This window comes from Octodon degus, unplaced genomic scaffold, assembly GCF_000260255.1.
Source record: "Octodon degus isolate 3935 unplaced genomic scaffold, OctDeg1.0 scaffold00003, whole genome shotgun sequence".
NCBI classification, from domain to species: domain Eukaryota; kingdom Metazoa; phylum Chordata; class Mammalia; order Rodentia; family Octodontidae; genus Octodon; species Octodon degus.
This window is the reverse complement of record NW_004524579.1, coordinates 10,029,501-10,049,305: the sequence shown is the minus strand read 5'-3', so window position 1 is coordinate 10,049,305 and position 19,805 is coordinate 10,029,501. Positions and strand designations below refer to the sequence as shown.

General features: G+C 34.7%; 1 protein-coding gene across 7 annotated transcripts in view; it reads left to right on the top strand.

The window, feature by feature from the left end:
- Window positions 1-19,805, top strand: part of Nol4 (nucleolar protein 4) — a 348,720-nt gene that overhangs the window by 113,103 nt on the left and 215,812 nt on the right. For all 7 annotated transcript variants that reach the window (XM_023715387.1, XM_004623567.3, XM_012514701.1 and 4 more), the window contains one exon: window positions 10,168-10,300. In XM_023715387.1, coding sequence (XP_023571155.1) covers window positions 10,168-10,300 — 133 coding nt within the window. The remainder of the gene's footprint in view (window positions 1-10,167; window positions 10,301-19,805) is intronic.

The following is a 19,805-nucleotide window of genomic DNA, read 5'->3' as shown; positions in this document are numbered from 1 at the left end:
TAGATTGATTAAAAAATTCCTGCCTTTATGAAGCATATCTTCTAATGGGAGGAACAAACACTAAAGAAAATATAAACCATAAAAGTATGTATATAAAAAGTTGCTAAATGTTATTAAGGGGAAAAAAGAAGGTCAAGAATAAACATCCTTGTAAGCACTAGGAATTATAGAATGCAGTTGAATGGTAGAAGTGCATGCTTAGCATGCACAAAGCTCTAGATTTGATTTCTAGCCTCATAAAGATAAACAAATAACTTCATTGTAAGGGTACCATTTAAAAAGAACTGGAAAACCCCAGGCACTATTAGGTAAATAGCCTGTCTACAGCAAGTGTACTTTCAGTACTGTGGGGACAGGGGAATATGTTGGCAGCAAAATGAAAAAGAGAAATAATAATAGTAGAAAACATTATAGCAATGGTGAAAAGTCAGGTCATGTAGGGTCTTATATTTTAATAACCTTTTTTATTTTGTTAAAATCCACAGGACACTTTTATCAGTAGTCATGTTATTAGACATAGTCTTTGGCAGAGTCACATAGATTGCATGATGAGAGTAAATTGAAGAGAAGGAAAGGGAGGGAGAAGAGGGAAAGGGTGGGAGAAAGGAATGAGGATTGCTATCTACATGTACCAACTACACAAAAGGAGAATAAACATTATCTACTTGAAATATATAATAATGTATTAAATGACTTTCTCATTGCTGGAACAAAATACATGAGTCATAAATTAAAGAAGGAAATCTTTTATTTTCTCTCACAGTTTGTAGAGGGTGGTGAGGCAGAAGGGAAGGCAGTCCATAGCAAAGGAGGCAGGAAACAGTGAGCCTTCCACCTTCTCCTTTTTCTTCCATCCAGGCTGCAAGCCTATTGGTTGATGTCACCCATACCCAGCATGGGTCCTCCCCCTTTAGTAAATCTATCACCCACACCTAAAACTATGTTTTTAAATTGAGACAATTATATTTTTAAAATTTCAGTGCACTCATGGACACAGAAAATAATAAAACACTTGATTATTAAATTGATCACTATATAGCAAATAACTCTGTAGAGAAATATAAACCAGTTATAAATTTAGCTAGCTGATACTAATAAGTTCAAGTCAAAGTTGTTAGTTAACTACCAATAGAAATTGGTAGTTAATCTAAAATATAGTTTTTTCCCATAATTTTATTGAGAAACAAATAGCAATGAGACAGTTTCAAGCCAAATTGGTAGGACAGTTTGAATAATTAACACATTGCATACATTCTTCCTAGTGGTTATTTGCTGTACAAGATGCAGACATGATATCCTATTTATAAACACTACTAGAATAAATCCCTCTATTCATTAAGAGAATGTAACTATAGATCTATCCTAACCATTTGAATACACAGATACAAAATGGACATTCATCGGTGTCCCCTTTTTTGTTTAGTTCCGTCATTTGAATATTATAGGTGTGTAAACTCAGCAAAATATTCTAAAAGAGTCCAGTAGCCCATAATAGTACTGGGTCTTCCACTTCACTGGTGATGTCAGAATTTGTTGACCTCAGACCCCTACAGCTCAACATAACAGCATGGCTTTTTCTTATATTTCATTTTTATACTTTTCTGCTGGATGGTTAAGACCAAGATAAAGCAAGACTTTTGCAACAAGAGTTGTAGCTTTTGGGTCTGATAAGGTCAATGAAATCTCCTCAGGATTTTTCCTGAGATCCTGTACCTCAGATTGTAGAACCTTTGTCAGTGTCAGCCATGTGGATGAGTCACGGCCATTTCTTGGCCTAAAACTATCAAGCCAATCATTTGACTGATGTGTTACACAGCCATGAACCAGTGCCTCCAAGAAGTCTCACCTATGAGCACATGGTGCTTTGGATGGGTCATCATCTAGATATATGTCACAACACTAATACAACAAAACTTCAAAAAACAATGAGTTTGGGTCCAAAATCAACAAAACATTTGCTCTTTCTACATAAAAAATTGGCTTTTGGGAACCTTTTAGCTTTGATTTCCCCCACAAGCTTGATAAAATTGAAAATGTAACTGTATTATTAGATGACCTTTCTAATGGAGAAATAATCCCAACTGGTGAATTGTATCAGAAAAATCATTAGTTTTCTCTGAGTTACATGGTTCTTCTAACTGACATCTTCCTTGTAGGGACCTGAGAAGCATTAATTGTGGATTTATGAGACATTGTCTCTTTAGCAGATCAGATTTCTTTGCAGAGTTCCTAGTCTACCCAATTTTATTACTGTTGTCTCATATCTTAACTTTCACAGGGTAAGATAATGAAAATGGTTAATCCTCTAATCTTCTACAGGACTTTACAAGGGGACTGGACCCTCATGATGTTAGTTGCTTCTTTTTTTTTCCTACACTTCTAAATTAGCCTGGTGTATGAGTGGTCAGTGGTAGTTTTAGGAGTATACATTTTAGTCAAATCTCAAAAAATGTCCCAGTGAATGTTTTTAAAGAAAAGAATAGAGGTTTCAATTAAAAACATAGTGAAATGAGGTCAGATTATAAGTATGTATTATGATTTACTGAAAGATTGGATGTAGTTATTCAAGAATGGGAGAAGAAAATGATGACTTCAATTTTTTTTAAATTTAAGCCAGTTGTGTAGAATTACTATTAACTGGAATAGGAAAGATTGTTTGTAGAAAATATTTGATACATAGTATTGTAAATTAAATTGTAAGCTCTTTATTACTAATCCAAGTATCTAGATTTAAACATTTATTAAACATTCCAATGAGTTTGCTAATTACCCGTTGATATGTGAGATTAAAAGGAAGCTCTGACTCAATCATAATCTTGGACACCATTGGCAAGTACTATATAAAGCCTTGTGCCTATTAAGGTTATGACTATGGATGGAAGCAAAAAGCCCAATGCGTTTGTCTTAGGAAATTCTAATGCTATTGTATCTGGGAAGTCAGAAGGAACCCTAAGAGAATATGAGAAAGAGTAGCCAAAGAATTAGTAAGGGATTTAAAAGAATTTTTAATCTATAAGAAGACTGGAGAAACTCTTTTAAGGAGTCCAGAGCAATCTATTATATCAAATAGACTTATAAGTCAATTTAAAATAAGACAAAACATTGAATCCATGTTTAACCTTGTATTCCTGAACAAAGCAGGTTTTTAGGGGGGAATGGAGAGCAGACAAGGTTTGTGAAAGCCTGATTAAAGGGTTGCAAAGAAAATTGGATGGAGGATGGTCATTAGACAGCTTTGTTATGGAGGAGATCTAAAAAAGAGGTAGGAGCTGTAGATTGAATGGGAACAGGATATACCTTTCATATTTATTTTTATAATAGCAGATGAATATAGGATTTTTGCATATTGATAGGAATTGTGCAACAGAAGGAAAAATTGAGGCAGAGAAGAGAACAGGAATGATGCAATGTCCTTGAAATTTGTAGAGCAGTTTCTTACACCAACCTGGGGAAACTGGCTGTAGAAAGGAACACAGATCAGATGGATCAAATAATAGCAAGTATGTGGTGGTGGAGCTTGTGGCCATGTTCTATTGTTTGTCCTTAGTGCTTCAGCAAAAGTGGAAGAATGAAGAGGTTTGAGAAGGTGTTGGAAGTTTGAGAAGAGAGTGTGAGAGGTAGAAATTCAAACAGTGGGACACAGATGAAGCTGGCAAATGGTCCTCTTTGAAGTGTCATGGTCTTATATTTCAAATGAAGCAATTTAATTGGTGTTTCATGTTTATTTTCAGCTATATGTAAGATTAGGGGAAAAGTAAAGCAAATTGTGTTGAGGGTCTTGTATAAAGAAACTGGTCAACAAACCATGAAATTTTAGCCATGTTAAGACAACTGAGTTGAGGAGAGAGGTAGGGGAGAGCAGGAGGTTAATGAAGAAGAAATAGAATTAATGGATTAAACATATCAATAGAAGGGAAATTAGATAGACTATAGAGGGAATTATCTGGAAAATTTGAAATGTTGTCTAAAAATTACAGTGCTTGAAATAGAGATCATGGAAGATTTTCAGTTTTGGAAGTGGGATGCCCAGGACATGGGCACTGCAGCAGTCTGGCTGAAGAAGAAAGAGGACAAGTCACTTGGGGGATTCATGGAGGTGACTTGTGAGGACATTTGAAGATACAGTAAAATCTCCATCGATTTCAGCATGCAAAGTATTGAATGAAGGCAGCAGGTAGAAAACTGAGTGATGATTTATTATTTCTTATTATTCTGTAAGTTAAGCATTCTGGCTTACCTTTCTTGGGATTTTCTTTTGTTACTTAAGTGAGGACTTAGTGATGTTTTACTAGCAGTTGGACTAGGCTGGATAATGCAAGAGGGCTTCACTTAAATATATGGCTTCCTGGTGCTTATTTACATGTATATCTAGAATCTGGCTGTCACTTGAGCTTTCTCCCAGTGTGGTGATCTCAGGGTACATAGGCTATTTATTGTTTAGCAACTGGCTTCCATGAGAAAGAAAGCAGAAGTACCCTAGTCACCACTATAGCTCAACAGCATAAGCACCTGCCTGGCAAGCACAAGGTCTGGAGTTCAATCCCTGGTACAAAAAAGAAAAAATGTACCCTAGTTATCTGGGACTGTCAGCATCACTTTTCCCATTTTCTGTTGGCCAAAGCAAATAAGAAACTTAATTCATTTTTAAATGGAAGGGAAATCCATATTGCCTCTTGATCTAAGGAATGACATGCATGTACCCCAGGAAAGGAACTTATGGTAGCCTTAATAGTATCTGCAATGCACAATAACCATGGAAAAAAATTCTCAACCGTCTATATTTGTTAAAGGACATTTTTTATAATTAGTCTATTGGGAAATACCACATTGAAAAAGATTTTATGAAATACTGTCTGCTGTGTAAGATCAATGAACTTTCTTATAAACTGTTGATGACAGTACAGATTAGAATGAGTTTTCTTTTAGAGACTGTGACAATAATTATTTAAAACTTAAAAATGTATTTGTACTTCACCTAGAAATGTATATTAGGGAATATTATATGGGAAATACTTTATTTGGTAGAATGTTCACTGCATAGCTAATAGTAAATTTTTAGGTATTGTTTCAAGATCTAATAATGAACAGTCAAATCTACCCTACCAAATATGGTACTCACTAGCAATTGTGTGCTTAAATTTAACTTGAAATTAATTTAAATTAGCTATAACTCAAAGAATTCTAGTTCTTAAGTAACCCTGGCCATGTTACAAGAGTGGGCAGGATCTACCTCATGGAACAGAGATGATCACAGAGCATTTATATCAATTATAAGTGATTGATGAGTCACTTACACATTATTTAGCAGACAGTGGCTACAAATTTATGAACAGGGAAGTGCCATGTTCAGAAAGGGAAAGATTAATTTGCTGGCAACTGCTAAGACCTAGTGTGAGAGAAATTCCCAGTGGGCAATGCAACTAAAACACTTTTCCATGCAATTCAGGAAAGGAGAAATAAGATTTTGAACCAATCAACAATATCCATGGAAAGCAGAAGAGATGTCATACTCTTTAGAGACCAAAGCTGAAATTTGGATGCTACACTGAACAATTTAAGAGTACAGTTTAGATAAGCAAATGTATTTTTTAAATAGAAAAGCCTGGAAACAAAATTATTACAGTAAAATGCTTCTTCAGATTTTTCTTAGATTAAGATTTTAGGAGCAAAACTATTATGGAACTAGACATGGCATCTGTTATTGTAACCTTTTAACTTTGTAAGGTACAAGCTCACATTGTACACACAGAGACAATTTTTGTGGTTACTAAACTACACAAAAATATTATAAAAGAAGGATTTTAAATGAACACTGTAAAGATTATTATGAATAAGATAATTACTTATATTAATCAAGTTTTCTGGTTACTTACCCATAGAAACCTTCTGTAGTTTCTTCCTAATATTATTAGCATTATCTCTATGTTGATGAAAAAAATATGATCTTATATTTCAGAAAGGTTGATACCTTTTATCAGAAGATAATTTAATCAGTTAATATATAATTGGAATAAAACTTACAGAAAGAATGCTTATGTTTATTTGTAATAAGTTCTTTATTAATGGCTGACATTTGTTATTTGAGTAAGGAAAATTCTGAAAAGTAAATTTTATTTCATAGCTGATAATGGAGAACAATGTTTAAGATTATCTCAATCACTGAGACACCTGTGATAAGAAAAATTTTTAATTTGGTGATCTTTTTAAAAGAAATAAAACATATAACATTACATTTGGTTATAGAGAATTTTATTTTTTTGTTCAAATTTCCTAAATACTGCGCTGATAAATATGCCATTTAATGGTGATAAGATGTATATTGTTTATCCATAATGTTCTGTGCAACCATTTCACAGAACAGACGCTATGACCTGAATCTCTGTTTCATACATGTACACAAACACACATATATGTACCTATTTTAAACATATAAGAATACTACAGAAACAATTTTACTAGACTGCATATGATTAACTGGAGAGAGGGCTGGCCAAATAGCTCAGCAGATTAAAGTACCTGCAAGCAGGCACAGGGGCTGGGGGTTCTATCCCCAGGCCTGCTGTGCCGGCCCTGCCCCCAGGGCACCCTGAGACAGCAAGTGAGACTGGGTGTGGTGGCCCATGCCTGTATTCCCAGAACTTGAGAGGCTGTAAACAGGAGAATCACTAGAGTCGAATCTAGTAGTGACACCCTGAACACCCTTTAGACCCTTCCCTAAAATACAGAGAGAGAAAAAAAAATTGTTTGCAGACTACATGAGAAATATTTACTATGAATATATTTCTGTAGAGCTCACAGCTATTCTAGAAACACTTATCGGTCCCATATTGTGTATGTATATGTAATATAATGAAATAAATATATTGCATATATACATTTAATGCAATAAATGTTCATTTTATGCTATTTTAAAATATATTATATATTCTACATAGACATATAAAGCAGCTCTGCTGTGCTTATTATGTACCTGGAACTGTTCTCGGTACTCTAAACATATTGTGCCCTCTCAATCCTTGTATAGCCCTATGAAGTGGATACTATGATTATCCTGTTTTAAAATTTTATTTTATATTATTTTTGAAGTGTAAAAACAAAAGAAAAAATGAATAGCAGAAACAAAGACAGAAACAGGGTAACATATAGCAATATATATGTTACAGATTTTCAAAACAAGAATAGCTAATTACTTAGTTATTATGCTATCTATATCATGAAATCTGTTGCTCATATTAACATATATAGTTATACAAGATAAGACAAATAAATGAATATTAATGCTTGCTTTCCTTAATTTTTTTCTTGTTTTTTTACATTTTTAAAAATTTATTTTAAAGAAAGTGTAACAATAATTTTATTTTGAAAAGTATAACAAAAGAAATAAAATAGCAGAAGCAAAGACAGAAACAGGGTAGCATACAACAAAACATATATTACAAATTTTCAAATCAAGAATATCAAATTAACAATGGTTATATTACCTATTTTTATCGTCGAATCTGTTGCTCAGATTAACACATATAGTTATGGAAGATTGAACAAAAAGTTGAATAATAACTCTTTCAATTAATCTTAATTATTTTTCTTGTCTTTTTTACTTTTTGGTAAACTTATTTTTAAGATATTATAATACTAATCAATAAGATATTAGCAATTGCACACATTTAGAAGACCAAGAAGAGGTATTCAACCATGGTTTTTATATTGTACATTGCTGTCCTCAATGTACTTTCTTAGATTGAATATACTGGCATAAAGAGATAGTCAAAGTGAAAATTCTAAACATTAACTGCTATTTTCAAAACAACTGGAAGAAATTATTAGCATGATCTTCTTAGCCATCCTGTATATAATCAAGGCCCCAAAATAAAAAGATTCCATCCAAAAATGGGGACCTAAGATGAATACATACTTCTCAGAGGAAACAAATACAAATGGCAAATAAATATATGAAAAAAAATGTTCCATAGCACTGGTCACTTGAGAAATGCAAATTAAAATAACACTGAGATGCCGTCTCACTCCAGAAAGAATGGCTGATAAAGAAGTCAACTGATAACAAATGCTGGAGAGGCTGTGAGGGAAAAGGAACCCTTCCCCACTGTTCGTGGGAATGTAGACTGGTGCAAACTCTATGGAAATCAGTGTGGAGATTTATCAAAAATGTAGGACTGGAAATCCCATTCAACTCAGCTGTACCCCTTCTGAGTAGTTTCCAAAAAGAATACAATACATACCATAGTGATATATGGGCACCCATATTTATAGCAGCATAATTTGTCATAGCCAAATACTGGAACAACCAATATGCCCATCATCTAAGGAATGGGTGGAAAAGATGTGGTATTTCTATACAGTGGCATATTACTCAGTTATAAAGACAAGCCTGAGATCATTATAGGTAAGTGGATGCAACTAGAGGCTTTACTAATAAGTGCAATAAATCAGACCCACATGTGCAAGTATCGCGTTGCCTCCCTAGTGCAAGAACCCGAAAGAAGAAATGAAAACTGAAAGGTACATTAGGTATAGTAAAATGGAAAGAAACTGAACATTAGGGTTAAACAATGAAGAGGAGGGAAAGGAGAAAGTATAGGAAAGAATGAAGGGGAAAATATTATCCTTATTTTATAGAAAAAAAATACAAGGTACTGAAACATTAAGTAGCTTCCTTAAGGTTAGACATCTAGAAGTCATAGACTGTGGATCTGCATCCAGGTCTGGCTCCTGAAAAAGTTCTCTAAAATGCTAAAATAGCACAGAGACTGTGCAGATTAGGCTGGATTGCTGTGTCATCAATGTCTCTGTATCTATTTCTGTATTTTTATATGATGCACCAGTTACTAGTATTACTGGTAACACTGAAGTTCACATTAGATTCTCTTAATTTTTTCTCATGTATAGCATAATTTTTAAGACTTTAGAATAGGAGGAAACATAGTGTGCATAGTACACTGAGGGAAAGAGTGTCACCAGGAGAAGGCTATTGCTCAGAGGCCTGCCAGGTGGCATTTCTTAATTATTTTTTGAAACCAAGGTAGCTTTTCCTATTCAAAGCTCAGGTGACTTCATAGTTCTGGTGTATATCAGTGTGTGTGTGTGTGTGTGTGTGTGTGTGTGTGTGTGTGTAAAGGCAAATATTTAACTTCCTCCTACCTCATTTTTTAATCTATAAAATTAGGTGAATCCTAGTTCATTGATTGTGGTGACGATGTAGTGATGAATAAATATTAAAAAAGTGTCTGCTATGTAAATGTCGGTACTCTTTCAGCCACTGCCAATTATCAGGGCTAAACTTTCAAGGTTTACCAGATGATGTCCGATATGGTGACTCTGATGAGACATTTTGTATAGGTTCCTTCATCGCTTCTCACCCAGAGAAGCACATCACTTGCTCACAATTAAATTTTCCTGAGGTGCTGCTCTTTTTACAAGTGTGGCAGCACACTCTTATAGATTTCACTGTAGTTATTACTGGCAGGAATGGATGAACTGGCGACTTAGCACACCAGCCCGATGGCTCTACAGTCATTTTGTGAAGTGAAATTTAGAAGTAGATTCTGCAGTTTTACCTAGAGTTCCCTTTTGTAGCTGCAGGACAACCTATACTCATTTTTATGGAAAGATAAGATTCATAAATAATATTACCTTGCTGTACATGGAATGCTGTCTCTGAATCTAGACATGTATCTTTGTCTGTTATTAAAATCCGTTACGTTTGCCAATGAAAAATTTTCATGAAGTTCTTTTTACTGAGTTCTAAGATTTGTACTTATATTATTTGATAAACCCAGTTAACTTTACAAAAGATTTCCTTTTTCATATTTTATGATTGTAACTTTTGCAGGCATTTAATGAAAACATCCATTCTTTCATTATTTAGGTTAACTCCCAAACTGTATCCTTACCAAATGCACTATCTTATCTTCAACATATGCATGTGCATAGATACATTGTTTGAATATTTAGAAATTTTAAAATTCCCTGAGGGGAGAAATTATTCCCTCATTTGTTATTTTAAGCATTTACTAACATGAAATAGCACTTACTGAGTTCTTTAAAAACTTAGTTACTGGATAATCTCTAGTTTATCGCATAGATAAAGTGGTCATTATTTGAATGGATTATACCTCATGATGCTTGATGATATTTCAAAACCATTTTCAGGATGAAAGTTCAATAGAAAGCGATGAATTTGATATGAGTGATTCAACACGAATGTCAGCTGTGAACTCTGATCTTAGCTCCAATCTTGAAGAAAGAATGCAAAGTCCCCAGACTCTTCACAGCCAGCAGGACGGTAAGCCTTTCCAGTCAGTCACTCAATCAATCAAACAAATAAACTAAATGATAAAAAACATCAATGAGTCAGAATCTATTGAAACAATAACCAACTTTCTTAGCTCCTGTGTCCATTTTCTAAAACTTGCTTTATATGGGGATGTATTTTGTATGTGTCACCCACTTTGTTATATTTAGATATAAGCACTTTGCTCCAAACTAAAATGTGTTAGACTGATTTATAAAAAGATAGCAGTTATAAAAATCCAAGAATACCCATGTATTGCTCCCTGCATTTAAAATCTGTTATACCAATGCCATTTAGCCTTCTGTTTTAATGTTTTCTAGGTTTGGGTTTGGGGGTTGAAAATGATTTTTTTTAACTGAAGAATTTAAAGATGATTGAAAGATTGGATGGTGATTTCAAGATGGTTAAAATTTTATTTGAGTATTTTTGTCTTACCTAAAAGATTACATTTTAAATGAAAATTTTACCAGAGTGATTTTTGCTGAATAAGAAGATACTTTGCTGCTATTTTTTCACCTAGTTTGTTCAGTTCAAGTGAAAGGATGGAAGGATAGTGACCATTTACGCCTGAAGGCACTAAAGATACCTGAATTATGCAATGTTTTTGATAAGAAAGAAGCTGAACAATATAGACACTGTAGGCATGGTGGTTAACACTTTAGGCCTCACATTTTCATTGGAAAGCTATATTTGAAGATTTTTGACTTTTATAAGTTTCCAATTATGTATACAAGTAAATGTGTCATATTTGCATAATTGTGGATCAAAATGGTTGTAATTTCAAATATAACTCTCAAGGGAATGCATTTTGTCATGATGGGTTAGTGTATCCTTTGCTGTTGAGGACATATCTAGTTCTTTATTTTCCAACTTCATCCCAATCCTTCCTCTACACCCTGGATACTTTTTCCTGCTGTTCCTCATGGAATTTTTGCTTACAATTCTCCCTCCTTCTGCAGGAAAGATTTTTTCCACTTTTCTGGGAGTAAGTAATTTAAAAAGCACTAGAATTCATGTCTTGTTGTTCTAGAGGCTGTCAAGCCAAGATGCAGGTGCTACTAGATTATATTTAGTAAGAGCCCTGCAGTCTTTTCCAGAGTGGCACCTTGTAGCCCTGTCCTCCAGAGAGGAGAAATTCTCTGCCTTTCCTCTAGGTTAGAAGGGATGGAAGGAGAAGAGGGTCAAACTGCCTCTGTCAAGCCTTTTAGAGGACCTAGTTCCAGTCTTGATGGTAGAGCCCTCATGACTTAATCATTTGCTAAAGGCCACACCTGTTAATATGGTTGTATCTTAAATTAAATTTCAATGTAAATTTGGAAACTGAGTCGCTCAAACCATGGTAGATCCTAAGCTCCTCTTCATTCATCTTCCCACTATTCGTACCCCCCCTACAACTTACTTTACGGTGAAGCTCACTGAGTGAGTTGTCCTGCCATTTTTCCTTCCTTGTCTCTGCTCTCTTTGGCTTGCTCCTGGTAGCCTGTTTTCAACCTTTTCTTCCTTCTTGGGAAGAGCACCAGCAGGTTGCATGTTGCTACTCTACTGGGCAGTCGCTAGTTGTCACCTCCTTCAGCACTAACATTGAAAGAAAACGTACCTGTGTTTCCTGTGGGCTTTCCTTTCTTAATTTCACAGTCAACTGTGCGAACACATTTTCATTCCTAGTGAGACTTATAGAACAGGATCCTGTCAGGGGAAGGGGGTGCTATCTAGCAGATAACCTCAACTAACGGTGGTCAAAAACCATCTATAGTCATAGGAATCCCAAATTTACTTCTCGAATCTCTGATATTCCTGAGCTCAGGATTCATTCTGCTTTTTCCTGTTGACATCCTTTTGAGGACTTAGTACTGTATGGAACTCTTTCACTTTTGTTGTTTTTTAAATTTCTCTTCTATTATTTTTGTCAAAATTTATTAACTGTTGTTCTAGAATGTAAACACCAAGTTAGTTAATATTTCTCATGTTTTTTTGTTTCCTTTGTTTCACTTGGTCATGACAACTATGATGTTTCCAGAAATTGCAATAAAATTACTATTGCATTTATTATATACTTACAATAAAATTATTCTATGAACAACTGATATAGGCAGGCTAAGGTCTGTGTGAAAACCAGAGGATACCAGAGGATGGAGTTTGAAGAGAAGCACTGGAGAGAAGTTAAGAATTAGAAGATTGAGAAAAGGCTAGGACACATTTTCCAACTGATTTTCTGAGGATTGAAGTATTCTATGATAAGCCTATCTATATGAAAGTCACTATCCACGTGGTGGTAGCTATTAAGTGCTTAAAATTTGGTTAGTGTGATTAAAGAGCTATTTTAGTATTAATGCTTTAGAATTTCAGTGATTGTGAATTTAAATTTAAATAACCACATGTCATTGTGGGGGTTTTGTATCAGATCGTGTAGCTCTGGAATATTATTTCATTTTGACTAAGTAGTAAATTTCTTTCCCTATAATAAATCAAGTATTTCCACAGTTTTCACATAAGTAGTAGATGAAACTATAATTTCAGTAATTGCCTAACCTACTTAGTGTACCTAAAATCTGAAAATCATGCAATTTTGAAATTAATGTGAAAGTGTTCTCTAACAATAAAGCAATTGATTTAAAATCTTGAAATAATTTAAGATAGTATATTATGGTATTTTGGATCCTTTCACATGACTAAATTATGAAACAATTAAATGCAAATAATTGGGTACCACATAAAATGGTAAAGAAAAAACCTTTTGACATTGTTTACTTTATCATTCTGATGAAAGATTTGCACTCTATTCAACAAATACCAAAGGCTATTGTGTATATCAGGTGAAAAAGAGGAAAAAAATGAAATTGCCTTGCCCAAGGCTGGATACCTAAGTAAAGGTCGATAAGACATAAACCAGAGTGAAAAATTTTTGGGAAGAATGTTACAGGATTAACATGTGGTATTTAGCTTGCTTGACTTATTTTAAGTTCATATTGCTTCCTTAACTCAATAAAAACAAATATAAAATTATATAAACACTCTAATCTTCCTATAAGGAAGCACTTTGCCATTTTTTTGGTTTAGAAGAAAACAATGAATTTTTTTTCATAATTTTATTGAGAAACAAATAGCAATAAGACAGTTTCAAGCCAAATTGGTAGGACAGTTTCAATAATTATCACACTGCATACATTCTTCCTCGTGGTTAATTGCTGTACAAGATGCAGACATGGTATCCTATTTACAAACACTATTAAAACAAATCCCTCTATTCGTTAAGAGAATGTAACTATATATCTATCCTAACCATTTTGAATACACAGATGCAAAATGGACATTCATCTGTATTCCATTTGCTGTTTAGTTTCATCATTTGAATATTATAAGTGTGTTAACTCAGCAAAATCTTCTAAAAGAGTCCAGTAGCCCATAATAGTATTGGGTCTTCCGCTTGACTGGCAGTGTCAAAATTTAAAACAATAAAACTGTATAATTTTTAATAAATGTGAAAATATCATTTGTGAAAATCACTGCTTGTATACATTTGATTTACTCAAAAAAGCATATGATTTTTCAGATTATCATGGAATAGAGTATAGAAACTTATTGTAAAGAGAACTTGGTTATAGAATGGTGGTCCTTTACAGAATTTGAGAAAGCATCTCCAATTTAAATAGCCCAAAGTATTCTGTATTTAAATAATGACCAATTTGTATCCATTCCTGTCCTACCATCCATTTAAGAGATTAAATGTAGAAACATTGCCCCTTATGTGTCCTTCTTTAAAGTTTTGTTCATAAAAATTTGTGGCAGTGTGGACCAGCTCAAAACAGTATTTATTCCTTTCTCTTTATCAATTATTTATTTATCATGAAGGTTTACTTTCTCAAAACAGTTCATCTAGTTGTTGCTTTTTGTCTCAAAATAGCTGGTAAAAGACGTGTGCCAAATTTAGAATCAGACTTAAAATTACAGTTCAAAATAAACATTTAACTTCATTTTGAGAGGCTGAAATTTTCTAAGAACCAATTTAACCGGTTTTCTGCGTTACTATTGTTCTGTAAACTACTGATATTTTTAAGGGAATAGTTTTGCTTTGTTAAACTGAAAAAGATTACTAGTATCAGCACAATATTTAATTTTTAATCACATCAAGTGGAAATTTTCTTTTTATTGATGTACTTGATACAAGCTCTCACTATGCACCTCGTACTCCTACTGAGTTTCCTGCTTTCAGCCCCACCAGGGCTGGGGTTACAGGTGTGCACCGCCACGCCCGGACTCCATCACCACTTCCGCATCCCCTGGGGATGTGGCTGGCATGGCATGCTGAATTAGGGACGGAACCCTGGCCCCTGGAGCTTGCCAAAGCAGGCTCTTAGTCTGATGAACTATCTTGCTGGCCCAAAATATATTTCTTTAAGACTCAAATTTCATTGATTTTGATTGTGACATAATATAATATTGTCCTTTAAGAGTGATATCAGTTGAATCAGTAGAGTAATACACAGTATTATTCAAATTTTTAGAAAAAATATTTATTTATTTATTTATTTGGTACAGGGTCTCGCTACACAGCTCGGACTGGTAGTGATCCTACTGTCTCAGCCTCCCCAGCACTAGAATTAGAGGAATGTGCCACCATGCCCAGTTTTGGTGGCCCACTCGGCGTGGAGCCAGTAGGGCATATGCTACCTGTTATTGGACCCGGGTCCTTGTGCTTGCCAGGCAGAGACTTAGACCGGCGAGCTATCTCCCCAGTCCAATATTTTTTAAAACATAATTTTTATTTGTTTTGATTTTGCAGAAGTTTGAGGCAGTAGTACAGGGATATCACCTGAGAAACGCACTTCTCGGTGGTTTTGTGACTGCTGTAGAGCGTGCTTAACACAAACGAAGGCAGCCAGGAATGATGTCAGGAAGCAACACTAACTCCAGAGACAGCCGTCATACGTGTGGTCTGTCACGTGCTGAGCAGTGTGTGCCGCACGACTGTACCTCACTGCTAAAGCAATTACTTGCTCGCACGATTCAGAAATACGTGCTGTCAGCATCTGTGTGCAAGTAAGTGGATGAGGCGATACCTGTACACAGCTGAGGGAAGGATGCGTGAACTGAGGTTCCTGTAAGAACGGATTCTTCAACATCCATTTGAAATTCTACTCAGGATGGATATATATATGTATAAATACGCATAGAAAAGCAAGCATCATAGAACAGCTTGTTTTTCATTCCAGGGTGACCTTGGTAATTCCTTTAGCATAGAAATGCAGAGCTCATCTGCACAATGTGCATATTTCTCTTGTCTCATAATATCTACATTATACAAAGGAAAGTTCTGCTATCAATCTGCCACTAATATTAAGCTATTGTATACATATTTGTCTATTTTTAATTTTGCACAATCATAGTTAATTATAAAATTTTGAGAGGGGCTGTGGGAGATGGCTCAGTGGAATAAGCGCTTCTCAGCAAGCGCAAGGGCCTGAGTTCAATCCCCGGTTCCGAAAAAAAAAAAAAAAAAAATTGAGGACCTTTAGTGTTATTTCATCACTAAGAATTAGTAATTTTTAAACTAAAAATATCAGGTTAATAAAAATTAAATAACAATTAAGTTGCTATATAAAACAATTCATGAATATATTCTAGGTTAATGAAATAGTAAGCTAATGTTCTATATTGTTATTTGAATTGCTTACTTTTGTATAAAATCACAGGTGACCTAGAAAACTGTGGTGGTTCTTGATGTCAAAAGGTCAGGAAATGATTTCCAACATGTGGAAAGCTTTCCTGCACTTTCATATCTTGGAAAAAGTTGAAACCCACAGTTGCTCCTTAGTCTTTTAAGGCCCCGTTAGAGTAAAGTGAATGACTGGAACAAGAATCTCCACATAGAACCCAGAATTGGATTCTTGCTTCCAGGGATGAATGGAGTTTGACCTGAGAACTTATTGTTTTAATATATTACTTTCCCCAAGTAATAATTATAATAAAGAATACTGGCCCTAAATGGGTATTAGTAAGAAAACATTTAAAAATAATTTTGTGTGAATTATTTTCATTTTCCATTTTTCTATTATAAATATTTTCTTTGATGCCTACGATTCCACAGCAGAAATCTTTGTCTCCCACTAAGATTTACTTTAGATACAATTTATCCAAGTAGAAAACAAATTTTAGAGGTTAAATCATCAAAAAGAAAGCAAATGTCCCATTCAGAGATTTTTTTTTCATTTTATTTCATTTCATTAATATGTGTGTGTAATTCATGCAGTTTACAGTCATCTTGGGAAGCAGTTACGTATTCATATTACAGCTTTTTTCTTATCCCTCCTTCCTCCCTCCCCCTGCTCCTCCTCCTCTGGTTTCCCAGTCACCTTTCTTCATACCTGTTGATACTATTGGTCTTCGCACATGTTGTGGTTTATAATGTTTATGCTGGTGCAGGTCATTAGGTTTCTGTGCACGGCACATCGTTATCCATCTCCTATCCTCCTTCCCTCACCCATACTACTCTCCTTATTCCTTTGGATTGCTTTCTTATTTGATGAGATCTGTCCCTTTGTCCCTTCCTATCAATCTTTTATTATTTTCTTTGTATTGTGCCTCATCCCGATGAAGGATAGCATACTTTATTCAAGCTTGTGTGTCTGATTTACTTCACTCAACACTGTTTCACAAGTGCATTCCTTTTTCTACAAATGCTTGGAATTTGTTGTTCTTTACAGATGAGTAGTATTCCATCATATATAGAGACCATGTTTTCTTTATCTAGGTGTCAGTTGATGGGCATATGGTATGCTCTTGGGATTTAGCTCTTAAGAATTGTGCTGTGCTATAAACACTGCTAAACATGTATTGCTATAGTAAGATGATGTGAGCTCTCTGGGGAAGATGCCCAGCAGGGGAATAGCTGGGTCCTATTGAATTTCTAGTGTCAGTTCTTTGAGGAACCTACATATAGATTTCCACAATGCTTTCACTAGTTCGCTTAAGGCAAACAATGCAGGAGGGTTCCTTGCTCAGCACAGGCATGCCAGCATTTGTTAATATTTGATTTCCTAGTGACTGCCATTCTTTCCAGAGTAGAGAGGAATCTTAAGTGTTGTTTTAATTTGCATCTCTCTAGTAGATAAAGATGTTGAGCATTTTGTACATAAAGTTTTGACCATTTGTTTTTCTTCCTGTAAAGTGTCTATTTCTCTTGTCTATTTATTGACTGTCTATTGTTTATTTATTTCTCTTGTCTATTTTTATATTTTCTAGATATTAGTTTTTTGTCAGAGGAGTAGCTGTCAGAAGCATTTTTCCTCTTTCTGTGGGCTTTCTCCACTCTACTAATCGAATCTTTCACTGCACACAAGGTTTTTAGTCTTACATAATTGCATTTGCTGATTCTTGCTGCTATTTCCTGTGCAATTGAGGTTCTGTTTAGAAAATCCTTTCTCACTCTGTGTATTCAAGTGTTTTACCTGCCTTGTCTACTAAATGGTTTAATGTTTCTGTTTTAATGTTTAGCTATTTGGTTCATTTTTATTTTAGTATGGTGTTAGATAAGGGACCAGTTTCATTCTTCTACAAACAGATAACCAGTTTTCCCAATACCACTTTTTGAGTAGGCTATCTTTCTTCCTCCACCTTATGCTTTTGGATGCTTTCTCAGGGATCAAATATTTGAACGTATCTGGGAGGATTTCCGTATCCTAACTTGTTTTCCATCAATCCTTGTGTCTGTCTTTTGTAATGGTACCAGGTCATTTTTATCACTGTTCTTTGCAGTATAGCTATACCACCTGCTTCGCTTTTATTGCCTCCAGTGACTTTTGTTCTTTGGGGGGCTCTTCTTCAGGTTCTATGGGAATTTTAGGATTGTTTACTCTAGATCTGTAAAGAAAGCTGATGGCATTTTGATTGACACTATTGATTCTGTATAACAATTTTGGAAGTATAGCTGTTTTGACAGCATTGGCCCTGCCAATCGAAGAACAAGGGACATCTTTGCATTTTCTGATGGCCTCTTCAATGTTCTCTTTCAGACTACTATAGTTTTCTTTGTAGGGGTCTTTTATATTTTTGATTAGGTTAATTGCTAAGTATTTCATTTTTCTTCAAACAGCTGTGAATGAATTCTTTTCTTTTTTAAGATAATGATGTTCAAGGGATTTATTCTTTTCTCTTTTAAGGAGAAAAATTAAATAAGATAGTTTCAAAACAGATTGATAGCTGTTACAATAATTAATACATGAGCCGGGGAGATGGCTCAGTAGGATAAGTGCTTGCCTGGCAAGCACAAGGGTCTGAGTTCAATCCCTGGGTCTGCAAAAAAAAAAAAAAAGTTAATGCATTGCATATTGTTGTCATCAGAGTAGTTTTTCAGAGTAGGAGATATAGGCATGATATCTTGTGTAATGTTATCACAAAGCTTTCTTTCAATGAACTAAGAGAAACTAGCCGTACAACTCAGTTAACTATCTTGTATATAAATACATTTTCTTCTTTTTCCCTTCTTCCTTTCTCTTTTTCTGCATCACAATTTCTCTTTTCTTTTGAAAAGTTTCTTCCCAGTCCACAGTATCAATTTCACAGTTTGGATTTTTTTTTTTAATTCATTCAGTTTCTCACAGTAGTGGGACAATATGATGTTTACACACATGGATCTGATTTATTTCATCTATGAGCATGGTCTTTAGTTGTATCCATTTACTTATAAAGTCCCCCAGTGTATCCTTCTTTATAGCTTCTTAATATCTTTTTTATCCATTCCTCAGTTGATGGGCTTTTCAGTTGTTTCTAAGATATAGTTATTATAATTGCGCTGTTATAAACATGGATGCACATATATTGCTGTGGTATGAACCTTTTAATTATTCTGGGAAGATCCCTAGATGGGGAACAGCTGGGTTGAATGAGACCTCTTTCTAGTTTATAAAGGAATTTTGATATTGATTTCCACAGTGGTTGCACTAATCTACTCTCCTGCCAACAGTGGGATTTTTTGTTTGTTTGTTTGTTTGTTTGTTTGTTTGGCTGGCTCAGGCTGCCTTAAGGGAAGGCCTGGGGATTGAACCATGGTCTCCTATGCCTGACTGGGTTTGCCAGAGCAGGCACTTAAACAACTGAGCTAACCCACAAACCCCCTATCCTACCAACAGTGGAGAAGTGTTCCTTTTCCTCACAGCCCTGCCACATGTTATCAGTTGACTTTTGATGATAACCATCCTTTCTGGGTTGAGGTGGAATTTAGTGTGTTCTAATTTGCATCTCATTGACCAGTGATGTTGATAGTTTACTTTTCATCCTATACACTGTTGATATACCCCTAGAGGTAATTACTTTTATATGTTGGTCTTGCATAATGCTACTTTGCTGAAATTAGTTATTAATTTTAAGTTTTTTTGGTATTTTTTGTTGCTTCAAATAGAGTACAATGTCATCTACAAATAGTGATAATTGAGCTCTTCCTTTCCTATACATATTTTTTAAATTTCTTTCACTTCCCTGGCAATATCTATTATTTATAAAT